General features: G+C 31.2%; 1 protein-coding gene across 1 annotated transcript; it reads left to right on the plus strand.

Moving 5' to 3' along the window:
* Positions 1 to 8,110: 8,110 nt before the first annotated feature.
* Positions 8,111 to 9,828, plus strand: LOC149520196 (protein CLAVATA3 INSENSITIVE RECEPTOR KINASE 5-like). The gene is made up of 6 exons (XM_089755363.1): positions 8,111 to 8,490; positions 8,612 to 8,744; positions 8,843 to 8,914; positions 8,982 to 9,124; positions 9,240 to 9,389; positions 9,524 to 9,828. Exons 1-4 carry the CDS (start codon positions 8,337 to 8,339, stop codon positions 9,106 to 9,108), a joined length of 486 nt encoding a protein of 161 aa, XP_089611489.1. The 5' UTR covers positions 8,111 to 8,336; the 3' UTR covers positions 9,109 to 9,124; positions 9,240 to 9,389; positions 9,524 to 9,828.
* Positions 9,829 to 15,169: the final 5,341 nt, after the last annotated feature.

The following is a 15,169-nucleotide window of genomic DNA, read 5'->3' on the forward strand; positions in this document are numbered from 1 at the left end:
TTATTTTCGGTGTATAAAAATAGGATCAAGCATATGATTATTTTGTATTTCTCTATATAAATGATGGATCATGTTTATGAATGAAATGAGAAAATGATTTATGTTTAAAGAATGATTTTATGATAGCTACGTTTTTATACCCCTGGGAAGTGGGATCATCGACACCAGAACTAGTTCTACGACCCTGACTAACAGGTAATAGTAGTTAGCAAAGACATGATCATACGACCTTGGCTAACGGGTTATAATAGTTAGCAACGATCATGAGAATGAAATTGTCGATACAGCCAATGTCACGGGTTATAGCAGTGACCGTAGCTAACGATAAATGAATGATAATGATGATTTTAATGATTGATCCATGATTTGGTTTGATTATGATATTTGAATGATAGCATATTTTGCAATGATTTATGAAGTGACATATTTTGACATTGATTTATGAATTTATGAAATATTTGACAAAACGATGATCTTAAAATGTTTTGATATTATGATTTGATGAATGTTTTAAATGATCTATATGATGTGTAAAAAAATGATGCTTGATCTGGTAAGGTATGTAAGTCTATACTCTGAGTTGTGGTTTGCTTATTTCTCTTTTACTTTTTATTTACAGATGACTAATTGATAAGTTTGGTTAGTCTTGTGTGAAGCTAGAAGATGAAATAGGTAAGATTACTTAGTCGTCAGAGAATATGTTGGCCAATGAGATCTTAAAAGATAGTTTTGTATTTTATATGGTTTATATTTGAATATATAAAGATGTATTATCAGTTGGATTAAAGATATGAATTTTATTTGGTAGATTGTTTTATTGAAGAATTTTAGAATGTTTAAGAAAGAAGGCTTTGTATTACTTTGAGATTTTCTTCAAGGTAAATAAGGATGTTCACTTGATTTAGTTCTACATTTTTATTAAAAAAGTATTTAAGGTTTGATTATGCGAGTTGGATGTTTGTATAGTTAATTTAAAGTTTGATCATTAAATTTCTATTTGAGGTGTACTGATATTTTTAATGGCTAAAGTGATTAATTTGTGGTTATAGTTTTTAATTGAAGTATACTATTGGATTCCTTCAAATTTTATATTTATGGAGAACATGGCTTATTGTGGTATAGGGTTGTGTACTTAGCAAGGAATTAAAATTGTGATTATCTAGATAATTTAGTAAGGAAGTTAGTTTTAAAGAAGTAATCGATTTATAGAAAAATATGCATGTTTTGGTTAAGAATGATTGTTTGAAATCTTACAAGTGCAAATGAGTGTTTGAATTTTACAAGGGTAAAAGATTGGATGAAAACTTACAAGTGATGATTTTGTGTACTTGGTGATGTTGAGCATGTATTCGATTTTAGAGAAATTTGAGAGAACTTTTGAAATAATGTGATGCATTTGGCTATTGTTCATAATTATACTTTTAGTGTGAATTCAAGTGTTTGGAGTTCTTATTGGTTCAAACTTTATAAAAGAATTTTTTTATGGATTATGATGCATAGTTTTTAACTTTGACATGAAGATGATAGCAATATATTTGGTAAAAAGAGAATTCGAGACATTATGATGTTTGTGAGGATTATGACAAATCAATTGTTATTTGATAATTGGCATATTAGAAAGAATAATATTCGTAATTGAAGACAACTTTGATGATTAGAGATTTATATTTGAATTTACATGGTGTAAATTTATGGATATGATCTATTGCATTCATGTCATATGTATTCTAGTGGTTAATTGATAGAAAATTTTATGTTGTCGGTAGAAAAAAAAAGAAAATTAAAGTATTATGTGATATCTTTTTGGTGACAAAATGATTTGTGAATATTGTTATTCAAGGTTGTTATGGTTATGAACACATGGGTGAAGCATATTACAAGGAATTTTGTGGACACATATTTTTCTTGTTACAAAATGATGTTATGAAAGTTAATTTGTTTAAATTGTATTGGGAAAAAAAATATCATAGTGCGCAGTGAAAGCCTGAATTGATTTTAAGTTCTAAATTGTTATGCTATTATTAGTTGAGAAAGTGATGAATCATTAATAAATAAAGAATATTGTCACCTCTAATGTTTAGTGTATATGATGAATCTATGTTAAGAGAATATCTTAGTAAAAGCTATGTGATTGGATATGAATATTTAGAAATTCAAGATGATATGAGTTTTAACATATTGAAATATTTTTTTTTTCGAATGGTTGATTAGAAATAACAAGTTTTAAGGCAAGATGATTATTTTTTTCAAAGCTTAATGAAACAATCATACGGTAAGAGATATGATTGCAAAATTAGAGGAATGAGATATTGATGTAAATCAAGTTTCGAGGACGAAACTTCTTATAAGGAGGGGAGAATGTAATACCCCAGCCCAAATAATAATTGGGCTAGACTAATACTAAAGCCTATCAGTTTATTAAGATATTATTTAATAAAAAAAAAAGACTGAAGTATTAGATGAAAGGAAACCTAACTATCATGAAATAAAAAGAAAATAGAGTTTTTCTTCCTCATCTTCCTTAGGGTTAGCAAATATGAAAAATCAAGGTAGAGATTCACAATTAGAGGCTACAATTAAGTTAATCCCTTAAAGGTAAGTACATGCTTTTTTTTTTATTTAAAAAGAAATATCAAGTTGATTGCTATTATTTGAAGTTAAAATTTTGAGAGAAAAATCAAGAAAAATCATGAAATCTTTCATTAATCTTGATTATCTATATGGGTAAATTACTGGACTTTGTTTATTTCATGTTCTTAAGAGTTATTGATGATTATTGAATGGAGTTTATAGGCTGAAAGTAAGGATTTAAGTTTTTAAAAATTGAAGGAGAAATTCTATTTTTGGATGAGATGTTGTGATCTGTAATAATGAATTAAAATAGAATTTGTATTAATGGATAGATTATTGCTGTGATTATTATATATCATTGGAAAGCATGTTGAATCTAGTTTCTAATGAAACAAACGAAAGTCAAATCCGAGTTTTTTATGAAGAGTTGTCTAATTTTAACTTAAGGATATGCAGGCTGTAAAACAGTAGCATCAGGATTGAATTACGAAATTCTTTTTAATTTGTATACAAGGATTTACAGATTAAGCCATATATGTTTGGAAAGCTTATTGAATCTACTTTCCAATAAAATAAGCAAAATTGAATTTGGAGTTTCCTGTGAATAAATATATAGTTTTTATTAGAAGGTATACAGGCTGTTTGGCAGCAGTATATGACGTAAATTTCAAAAATTGTTATAATTAATCTACAAGGAATTATGAGGTATGCCATATATGGTTAGAAAGCTTATCAAGTCTAGTTTTTAACGCATTAAAGAGATTATAATTCTGATTTGGATATGTTGAGATATGACTGTTTTAATGAAAAGAGATCAGGCTGTCAGTATTAATCAGTTAAGTTAACCATTTGTGTAACTTAGTTGATTTTTGTATAAATGGTCTCAAAAATGGTTGATTAAATTTTGATCTATTGAAATGATCTTGGATAGGCCATTAATTATTTTGAGAGAAAAAACTAAGTGGTGAAATCGAATGGAAGTAAGTAGAATCTCACACATTTTACTTGTTTTCGAATCTATGTATATATATATGTTTCTAAATGAAAGAATGTTTTATTTCATTATTTTGAGTGTATGAAAATAGGATCAAGCATATGATTATTTTGTGTTTCTCTATATAAATGATGGATCATCCTTATGAATGAAATGAGAAAATGATTTATGTTTAAAGAATGATTTTATGATAGCTACGTTTTTATATCCTTGGAAAGTGGGATCATCGACACCAGAACTTAGTTCTACGACCCTAGCTAATGGGTAATAGTAGTTAGCAAAGACATGATCATACGACTTGATTGCTATTATTTGGAGTTAAAGTTTTGAGAGCAAAACCAAGAAAAATCATGAAATCTTTCATTAATTTTCATGATCTATTTGAGTAAATTACTGGGCTTTGTTTATTTCATATTTTTAAGATTTATTGATGATTATTGAATGAAATTTGAAGGCTGAAAGTAAGGATTTGAATTTTTAAAGATTGAAGGAAAAATTTTATTTTTGATGATTTTGTGTACTTGGTGATGCTGAACATCTATTCAATTTTAGAAAAGTTTGAAAGAACTTTTGAAATAATGTGATGTATTTGGCTATTGTTCATAATTATACTTTTGGTGTGAATTTAAGTGTTTGGAGTTCTTATTGGTTCAAACTTTATAAAAGAATTTTTTTTTATGGATTATGATGCATAGTTTTTAACTTTGACATGAAGATGATAGTAATATATTTGGTGAAAAGAGAATTTGAGACATTATGATGTTTGTAGGGATTATGAAGAATCAATTGTTATATGATAATTGGTATATTAGAAAGAACAATATTCGAAATTGGAGACAACTTAGGTAACTAAAGATTTATGTTTGAATTTATATGGTATAAATTTATGGATATGATCTATTGCATTCATGTCATATGTATTCTAGTGGTTAATTGATAGAAAATTTTATGTTGTCGGTGGAAAAGAAAAGAAAATTTAAAATACTATGTGATATCTTTTTGGTGACAAAATGATTTGTTGAAATTGTTATTCAAGGTTGTTATGGTTATGAACACGTGGTGTGAAGTATATTACAAGAAATTTTGTGGACACATACTTTTCTTGTTACAAAATAATGTTATGAAAGTTAATTTGTTTGAATTTTATTGGAAAAAAATATCAGATTGCACAGTAGAAGCTTGATTTAATTTTAAGTTCTAAATTGTTTGCTATTATTAGTTGAGAAAGTGATGAATCTTTAATAAATAAAGAATATTGTCACCTCTGATGTTTAGTGTATATGATGAATTTATGTTAAGAGAATATCTTAGTAGACGCTATGCGATTGGATATGAGTATTTAGAAATTCAAAATGATATGAGTTTTAACATATTGAAATATTTTGTTTTTGAATGGTTGATTAGAAAGAATAAGTTTTGAGGCAAGATGATTATTTTTTTTCAAAGTTCAATGAAACAATCATACGATAAGAGATATGATTGCAAAATTAAAGGAATGAGATGTGGATGTAAATCAAGTTTCGAGGATGAAACTTCTTATAAGGAGGGGAGAATGTAATACCCCAACCCAAATAACAATTGGACTAGACTAATACTAAAACCTATCAGTTTATTAAGATATTATTTAGTAAAAGAAAAAGGGTTAAAGTATTAGATGAAAGGAAACCTAACTATCGTGAAACAGAAAGGAAATAGAGTTATTCTTTTTCATCTTTTTTAGGGTTAGAGAATATGAAAAATCAAGTCTGAGATTCACAATCAGAGGCTACAATCAAATTAATCTCTTAAAGGTGAGTACATGCCCTCTTTTTATTTGAAAAAAAATATCAAGTTGATTGCTATTATTTGGAGTTAAAGTTTTGAGAGCAAAACCAAGAAAAATCATGAAATCTTTCATTAATCTTCATGGTCTATTTGGGTAAATTACTGGGCTTTGTTTATTTCATGTTCTTAAGATTTATTGATGATTATTGAATATAATTTGAAGGCTGAAAGTAAGTATTTGAATTTTTAAAGATTGAAGGAGAAATTTTATTTTTGGATGAGATGTTGTGATCTGTAATAATGAATTAAAATAAAATTTTGTATTAATGGATAGATTATTGCGTGATTATTATATATCATTGGAAAGCATGTTGAATCTAGTTTCTAATGAAATAAATGAAAGTCAAATCAGAGTTTTTTATAAAGAGTTTTCTAATTTTAACTTAAGGATATGCAGGCTGTAAGACAACAGCATCAGGGTTGAATTACGAAATTTTTCTTAATTTTTATACAAGGATTTACAGATTAAGCCATATATGTTTGGAAAGCTTATTGAGTCTAATTTCCAATGAAACAAGCGGAATTGAATTTGGAGTTTCCTGTGAATAAATATATAGTTTTTATTAGAAGGAATATAGGCTGTTTGATAGCAGTATATGATGTGGATTTCAAAAATTTTTATAATTAATCTACAAGGAATTACGAGGTGTGCCATATATGGTTAGAAAGCTTATTAAGTCTAGTTTCTAACGCATTAAAGAGATCATAATTCTGATTTGGATATATTGAGATATGAGTATTTTAATGAAAAGAGGTCAGGCTGCCAGTATTAATTAGTTAAGTTAACCCTTTGTGTAACTTAGTTGATTTTTGTATAAATGATCTCAAAAATGGTTGATTAAATTTTGATATGTTGAAATGATCTTGGATAGGCCATTAATTATTTTGGGGGGAAAACCTAAGTGGTGGAATCGAATAGAGGTAAGTAAAATCTCACACACTTTGCTTATTTTCGAAACTATGTATATATATATGTTTCTAAATGAATGAATATTTTATTTCATTATTTTCGGTGTATAAAAATAGGATCAAGCATATGATTATTTTGTGTTTCTCTATATAAATGATGGATCATGTTTATGAATGAAATGAGAAAATGATTTATGTTTAAAGAATGATTTTATGATAGCTACGTTTTTATACCCCTGAGAAGTGGGATCATCGACACCAGAACTAGTTTTACGACCCTGACTAACGGGTAATAGTAGTTAACAAAGACATGATCATACGACCCTGGCTAACGGGTAATAGTAGTTAGCGTAAGCCCTGGCTAACGGGTTATAATAGTTAGCAATGATCATGAGAATGAAATTGTCGATACGACTAATGTCACGGGTTATAGCAGTGACCGTAGCTAACGATAAATGAATGATAATGATGATTTATGATGATTTTAATGATTGATCTATGATTTGATTTGATTATGATATTTGAATGATAGCATATTTTGCAATGATTTATGAAGTGACATATTTTGACATTGATTTATGAATTTATGAAATATTTGACAAAACGATGATCTTGAAATGTTTTGATATTATGATTTGATGAATGTTTTAAATAATCTATATGATGTGTAAGAAAACGATGCTTGATCTGGTAAGGTATGTGAGTCTATACTTACTGAGCTGTGGTTTGCTCATTTTTCTTTTCCTTTTTATTTACAGATGACTAAGTGATAAGTTTGGTTAGTCTTGTGTGAAGCTAGAAGATGAAATGGGTAAGATTACTTAGTCGTCAGAGAATATGTTGGCCAATGAGATCTTAAAAGATAGTTTTATATTTTATATGATTTGTATTTGAATATATAAAGATGTATTATCAGTTGGATTAAAGATATGAATTTTATTTGGTAGATTGTTTTATTGAGGAATTTTAAAATGTTTAAGAAAGAATGTTTCGTATTACTTTGGGATTTTCTTCAAGGTAATATGTTCGTGTTACGTCTTGATCTCGGGACGTAACAAAACCACTATTTCATTTGCAGATGTGGCTTAGGATTCATTTAGGAATATATTCTCTCATTTTCTTTACTGCACTTGTTGTAAGAATCAATTTCACATTTAGTCGTGGGGATATCTAAGTGGCAAGTGACACTACTTTTTCGAGTTTCAGCCTCTTTAGTTGTTCTTGAGCTTGACTATGAGCCAATTTTCAGTTTTGTTAGGTCTATTGCTATGCCATGAATATTCACTCCTCGCCATCTGATCAAATTCAATGAATTTCATAATTTATAAGGAGATGAAATAAGCTTTAGTTTATTGATGCTTAGAGCAACAAATATTATCATTTTTGAATGGTTTTAGCATATATTAGATGCTTGAAGTTTGAACCATTAAATGAATTTGCTGAATAATCATTCCTGACTATTCTTATTTAGTCTTGGAGCTTTACATTATTGGTTATTTTCTGGATCTTGTTATTGCTTGAGCTACAAAAGAGGTTCCAATTTATCCTAAAAACCTGAGGTTTATTTATTTTCATACTCTGGTTCTGTCTGATCCCGCCAGGCCAAGTTGCAAGCATTTAAATTGCTTTTTCTCTTTGTTTACCAAACAATAGGAAGATCTTAGTGGTGCTGCTTTCCCTTCATTTTGTTAAGTACCATTAGGATATTAGGAATCTGACTTTATGAATGGCATTTTCGAAAAGGGAATTTGTTCTATCTGAAGGGACCATTTAAACCTGAAGTTGGCTAACATGCACTTTGAATTAGGACGTAATAACTTAGAACTATGTGTCTGAAACTGGTATATCATGATTTCTTGGGTTTGGTGCCTTAAAATTAAAGGCACTAAGGATTTCTTGAGAAATCTGTAAATTTGGATTAAGTGCTCTAATTATAAATCTTACACTGCTTAAGGTTAATGACTGCAACAAGGAAAAGGATTATTCTGTTTCACCTTAGAGCTAGCTCTACTGGCTTCTTACTAGCTTCTTGCTTAAAATGAGCAGATCAAGATTTCAAGTTGCATTAGCTTTTGTTGCTACAACACATATGGAAATCAGAAAACAGATTTCTGTTTTATTATGTTGTGTGGCCTTTATCCGCTTGTCTAGTTCTGCATTCCTAGCGACTTCACCAAAAGTCGGCTATGAAGGTAACCGATGTTCCTTCTAACTGCAATCAAACACATAGTTGTCTTCACAATCTATATATACAAAAGAAGAAAATTCAAAATGTGAATGTACTATTATCTGTTTTCTTCTGAAAATCTTCAGTACTAGCTTTAATGGACATAAAAAATCTCCCGGTTGATCCTCATGGGGTTCTTGACAAGTGGGATGAATCTGTTTCTGATCCATGTACCTGGCCAATGGTCACTTGCTCCCCTGATGGTCTAGTTGCTGGCCTGTAAGTAGTATTATTCATACTTATAGATTGATAATTGATTATATATCGGATTTGAAGCAGATACATTATCATTGGGGGTTTAAATGATTTTGTTGCAGAGGGATTGCAGGCCAGGATTTGTCCGGTACTCTTGCGCCTACCATTGGGAACTTGACCGACATCCAGTTTGTGTAAGCATAAAAATTCACACTACAAAAGTTTTTGGACAGAATGTCTTATGAATGAAATTTTGTGCAGACTTCTACAGAACAACAATATATCAGGAGATATACCATCTGAGATAGGGAGCCTTTCTAAGCTTCAAACTCTTGATCTATCTAACAATACGTTCTCTGGTCAAATTCCCTGCACGTTTTCACATTGAAAAAGCCCCGTCGCTTGTATGTCCTGCTCTTAATTTGACCCCTTTTCTTTTATCTTTTTTTTTTTTGTCTGAAGTCATGATTAATTAAAGATTAGATTGAATCTGATTTTGGTTTTTGAATTGCTATACAGGAGGCTCTTAATCCTATAGTTTTCTTTCTATAATGGCAATATTCAGAGTAAAGATTAGAAATGGTATATGGACTTTGTTTAATTTTCCAGAGACTTATCCTTCAACAATTTGAGTGGTCAGGTGCCCAAATTCCCTGCCAAAATATTCCAGTAAGCCTCACTCCAACAATTTCTCTTTTCTTTCTTATTTTTTTTTTATTTTACCCTGCTGGAAAGAGGAAACTTGGCTACCATCACTTTTGTTTATTATTTCAGTTGCTTAATTGATTTTTTAGTTGATGCAGCATTGAAGGAAACCCTTACATCTGTGGCAATGGAGCTGAGAAAGTTGGATGTGCAGACATGGACACAGGATTTTTGTCCAGCAGCAGCAAGGCCAAGCTGAATTACCCATCATTAGGGATATATAAATCCAGAAATTTTTATGTAATACTAATAATATTTTGGTTTCTTTTTCTCTTGATGTATTCTCCACTCTTAACTTTCTCTTGGGATGTTCATTCCACAACTTTTGTTCCGGATGTTATGAAAATTTAACTATTGGATCTAACTAGGTTGTTCAATAATTACAAGTGTTGAACGAGTTGATTTACCGTCTTCCAGAATATCCAGACATTTTACTTCCAGGATTAATTTTGAAAGTGCTGCTAGAAAGAATAAAAGAAACGAAAAGCAAGAATATACTGGAATGCTGAAACTTTACAAATTCAACTTGTAAATTGTGGTAACCAACTAGTATATGAAAAATGAGTCATACCAAACCCATGTTTTGTCCGGTTGGTTTATTTAAGTGGCATTCGGTAAGTTTGGGTTCGTATCCGCAATTCATTCCCCTTTCCGAGGCCAGGACTTCTTTGTTAAAAAAGTCATACCAGAGAAAGTGCGCTGGTGAAAACTGCAAAGGCAAACGCGTTGGCTTGAATTGTCACTGTCAGTCAGATAATGGAAGTGAAGACCAGGAGGTCGAGGAGTTGGTGTGACTATTTGAGCTAGGGTCAGGTTTCAAATTTGTGTCCATTTTCCACGCTTTAATCCAAAAATTAATAAGAAATTAAAGCACACTGAACACTTTTTTGTTCAGTATAGCTGGAAACTGAAAATATTTTGCCAATCAATCAATTGCATTCCAATCTTCTCTGCTCAGGTCAATATTTCTGTACATTTTTCCATTTCTTCTTGTAGAATGATGCATTTTTAGTTTCTAAATATTCTGTATGGCTGAAGATGTGAAGTTTTGGAAACTGTTATAAATGTCACATTCATCTAAGACTATGCAAGCTCACTAGTCACATAGAACTTGGAGGACTGTGGGAGAATAAGATAGCCTTTTTGATTCTTCCTTGTTGGATCTTTCATCTTTCTGTGTGAACTTGTATATAAATTTTATTTCCATGAAAGCATTTTATTTTCCATTGACAGTAGTTCAGAATTGCATCCCCCTTCAAGGCAATGCTACAACTTTTGATCGAACAAAATTCGTCAGTATTCAAGTTAAGCATCATGATGGATTCATTATGGCCACTAATTTATCTTAAACGGCTTGTAAAAGTTCATAATACAAACAATTTTGAATCATTTTAAAGGTAAGATAGCCTTTTTATATAGTTTCTCTATCTGTTTTCGTCTGTTTCGGATCATTTTAATTGATCAGATTTGTTTGCCTTCATTTGTTTAATAGTTTCGGCTCAGCTAGTAACAACTATCATACTTGCAGTTATTGGTCAGGGAATAAATTCAAAGCTTTTTTTTTTTCTAGGATTCTGAGAATCCACCTCATATTTATCAGTTCATCCATCAAGGTAGCCCTTGGTTGCTTTTGCTTTAGCTTCTGCTTGCAGCCACTTTTTGAATTCTTTGGTTTATAGTATCATCCTTTCCAGTATTCTAAACACTTAAATACACACAATTGAAGTAGATAATCACCCACTGCGCTAGTGTTTTACCTTTGCCAACCATTAATTCAGAGAGTGGACCTTGTCTATTGGTTCCTTTGGGATCTTACCAGTGATGGAGGTATCGAGGCATTCCTGTTTGTTTATGCTGGCCGAACTGAACCCACTGAAGGTGTCTTGGGCGAGGAAGGATGAGGAAAATTTGAGAAGTATGTGAAACCTGAACCGATTAAACATTGTTGCAGTGCTTTTTCTTAAAACTAATTAATTAAAACTAAGAGTATAATCATTTCACTTGGTCTATCTTCTTGCCTTTGATGCTGAGGGACTGAGGAAAGATGCTGCTTTATTCACATATATAGATAGCAATGAAAGCAGAAAGTGGTTTCAAAACAGGCTTTAAGCAGAAAGTAACTTGGTGAGAAGCGGCTGAGTGTTTGACCCCTTGGTTTTGAATGTTCAAATAGAAGGAGACCGTTAAGTTAAGACCAGACTTTGGCCTAAATTCTGACGGTGATTTTAGGATCAGAAGTAACTTTGAATTATTGCTAATGACTCAAAAATGTCTGTCTCAAATTGTGTTCCCCAGTATCACTTGCCAGATGTGTTTCTTTGTGTAGCCCAAGGCCAAAAAATAATAATCTAATACAGGGCTGAGTGACCATGTTTTTATTAGGATTTGGTGTTAAGCTGGCTGAACTAGGCTAAACAACTAAACAACTAAGGGAACAAAAGCATTGTATATAAATATCAATGGCATTATTGTACAGCAAAGAATCTGGCAGGGAGCTTTTGTATGGATTGCACTCTGCTATGGTTCTGTCCATCTTTTTAGATGCACCAATCATGATCTATCACAATATTTCCAAACCAAATTCAAGCACCATTATTCCTTCAAATGAAGCGTTTGCAGGAGATGTCGAATGGGGCCAGTATGACTTGAGAATAATGAAGCTGGTGACAGTTGGATTAGAAGAACTTGGCTAATAGATCAGCATTTCGAAAGGAACCTGAATGGCTGAATCCACCATGCTGGACTGACTGTTTAGCATTTTAGATTATGTCCCAATCAACCGGACCATCCTTTCGGCATCACATGCATTGATAGGAAAATTTAACCAGGAATCAATATATTCAGCTAAATAACAAGAAGCAAAAAGCTTGGTCGATCATTCTTTTTACAGGGTTTTCTTCAAATTATGAAGTTTGGAACATCCCTGAACATTTTTTTTTTGGGTCCGAAGCCAAAGGCGTACAGTTTAAACTTTAACGTTAACTTCAATCTTTTTTTTCTTTTTTCCAATCCTGGTTAAAGGTAGACCTTTAATCATATCAACTAAAAAATTTTTAGTAACTGCATGACAAATTGATCCCTCTAAGCAATATAAGAAGTATGGAGTTGCTAATTGCTTTGTGATTGTTGACAGTTGTGTTCCACATTCGATCAATCACTAATCTGTTGCAAAATGTTTATTTCAAGCACAGTCTCGGGCGTCAATTACTCAATTTTCTTCAACAGTGACAGTTCTACTTTCACTTTTTGTCAAGAATTCCAAGTGATTTCTCATTAAAAAAAAAAAAACAACTGGAGGCTACTTTCATACGTGCCTGGTTATCCTAATCGAATTTGGTTACCGGTTACATCAATTTAATGTTGAATAAAGGAAAAACCCATATAAAATAAATTGTGAATTGTAGTCATCGAACTCCATCAGCTGCAGTACTTTCAGGATTCTCTTTATAATTGGAAGATGACATATGGATTCCAGGGTGTCATTATCCTTGTGATAAAGCAGTGAATTGTTTTCATTTGTTAATTTTATGTAGTGGAGATCTTTGTTTTGTATCATTTGTTTGCATTGCCTCATATATATATATATATATATTGCTTTATGATTAAATTATTTTTGTCTGCATGTTGATGCTGCCACTTACCTTTCTTTTTTTTCCTAATGCTTCTAAAACAGGTTAAATCAAATCATTACAAACAGTGATTTTGCCAACAAGACATCTTTAGACTGAATTCCCAGTAAGAAATTAAACAGATCAATTAACCAAGGGGTGAACTGAAAGTAAATAGTTGAAACATAGATTTGAGTCAACAGTGTCATCAGACTGGTATCAGTCTCATCAATTTTGTTCATCAAAATATCTAAAAATGAGACCTATCTTCTTTTTAGTAGCCATGATATGCTGAGAATTTAAGATTTGAATTTTAAATTTATTGAATGATATTTGTAATTATATAAGTTAATTGAATTAAATTTTAAGTTCAAAATGGGACCATCCTAAACCAATTTGCCTTCTTTTCACTCCTTGTTACAACTACAATGGCTTGAATTTGCTTGGCCTTTTTCTTAACAACATTCCAAGCAACCAAACATGAGCGAGATCTCACTGGTTTTTTTCATTTTGAGGGATGGGGTGTGTGGCTGATGACCGTTGCTTTCACCTCTCTTTACATTGGGTGGCATTAAGAGTTTGGTGAATATAAAAAGGTCATGTCCGCACTATAAAAGAAAAGAAAAAAGCATGGCTTGCGTGTGAGGCATCCTAAGCTTTTCAAGGAGGCCTTTCGGAAGGGAATTTATTCTATTGGCCCAACTTTTTTCTACTAGTAAATTTTGAACTTGGTCACTCTGTCCTTTCCACATATGAATCTTTGCATAACTATATGACTCTTGGGGCCTTTTGAAACATGGGAAGATTGGTTGCTTTTTCAGATCTCCAAAGATTGTTCTAAGTGTACTGGTATGATCTATCAGGTCCTTGTTCGCAATTTCACAAAGTATCAAGTGGCTTGAGCCAGTTCCAAGATGTTGAAATAAGCTGTTCATTTCTGTTATGTGGGAGACTTTCCAATTAATGGCTGTCAAAAAGAAAAAAAAAAAGGGAGAGTATTGAAATATACATAACAGTAAAAATAAAATTATGTGATTTATTCGTAAAATGTTGAACTTTTAATTTTTATGATCAAAATTTAAATCATGACAATCTAAAAAAAGCCAATTCGATATGAAGGGTGATATAATGACTGAATTCACTGTACCAGGTACAAAGAAATGGATGGTGAAGACTAAATAGAGAGATTCAGAAGGGGGTGAGACAAGGTGGGGTTAGGGTGTGTCAACTATTTAGGTGGCTTTATAATGTCTTCTTTTTGCCTTTAAGGGACAAAGCCAGAGCTAAATTCATGTGATGTGGCTCCTCCATTCAAAAACACCCTAGTGGTAAAAAAGAACAATTATTTCCTACTCATTTGGGGTATCCTCTTCATTTGGATCCCATGGTCAACCTCCTCTTTTTTAATCCCACTTGTTTGACTCGTTTTTGGCTCCATTAACCCTGCCTGGCAATTTCTTTTATTGATTAGATTGAAAGATTCTTGCCAACCCATGGTAACGAAGAGTTAAAAAGGAGCAAATAATAGTAGTAAATTAAGTGCATGGGATGTAACCAAAGCATGAGAAAATATGTCAAGAAGAAAAAGAACCAATATCTTTATCATACTAAAAAATAATTGTACATAATTAAAAACAGTTCGTTTTTATACGTTCATTGTGAAATTTTTTAATTTTATAAATAAAATTAAAAGGTTATTACATATCTCATTTTATTTTTAATTATTTTTATTTTTTATTATACTTTAAAAATTATATATGTCATTCTACTAACTCTATTTGTAGAATTTAAAAACTTCATTATATAGTATATGTAATAATTTTTCTATTAAGAATCCATTAAAGTGGAATGCTTATTTAGTGGTGGGGACTAATGATGGGAAGATAAATATTAGTTCATTGGTTATGTTGAAGCTAAGAAAAAGCAATCCTATTCTCATTTCAGATCTGTAATGCAAATGTTCAATCAAATTGATAATAGACCCTTTTGTCAGGTGGGGAAAAAATGTGAAACCCAAAATCTGAACCCCTCAGAACTTGAATCTTCCTGTCAAAGTCACTTTCTTCTTAGTTGTTGGAATGCAATTTTCATGCATTTTAGAGGGTTCATGGTGTTAAAGGGCCAGTATCTACCTTT

Source organism: Durio zibethinus, chromosome 2 (assembly GCF_047325235.1).
Source record: "Durio zibethinus cultivar Kanyao isolate XHJ-2024 chromosome 2, ASM4732523v1, whole genome shotgun sequence".
NCBI lineage: Eukaryota > Viridiplantae > Streptophyta > Magnoliopsida > Malvales > Malvaceae > Durio > Durio zibethinus.

Excerpts from the sequence above, each read along its gene's own strand:
- LOC149520196 (XM_089755363.1), top strand. The coding sequence starts at position 8,337 with ATGAGCAGATCAAGATTTCAAGTTGCATTAGCTTTTGTTGCTACAACA. Across the intron at positions 8,745-8,842 it reads GATGGTCTAGTTGCTGGCCT|AGGGATTGCAGGCCAGGATT; the intron begins GTAAGTAGTATT and ends ATTTTGTTGCAG. Across the intron at positions 8,915-8,981 it reads TTGACCGACATCCAGTTTGT|ACTTCTACAGAACAACAATA; the intron begins GTAAGCATAAAA and ends AATTTTGTGCAG.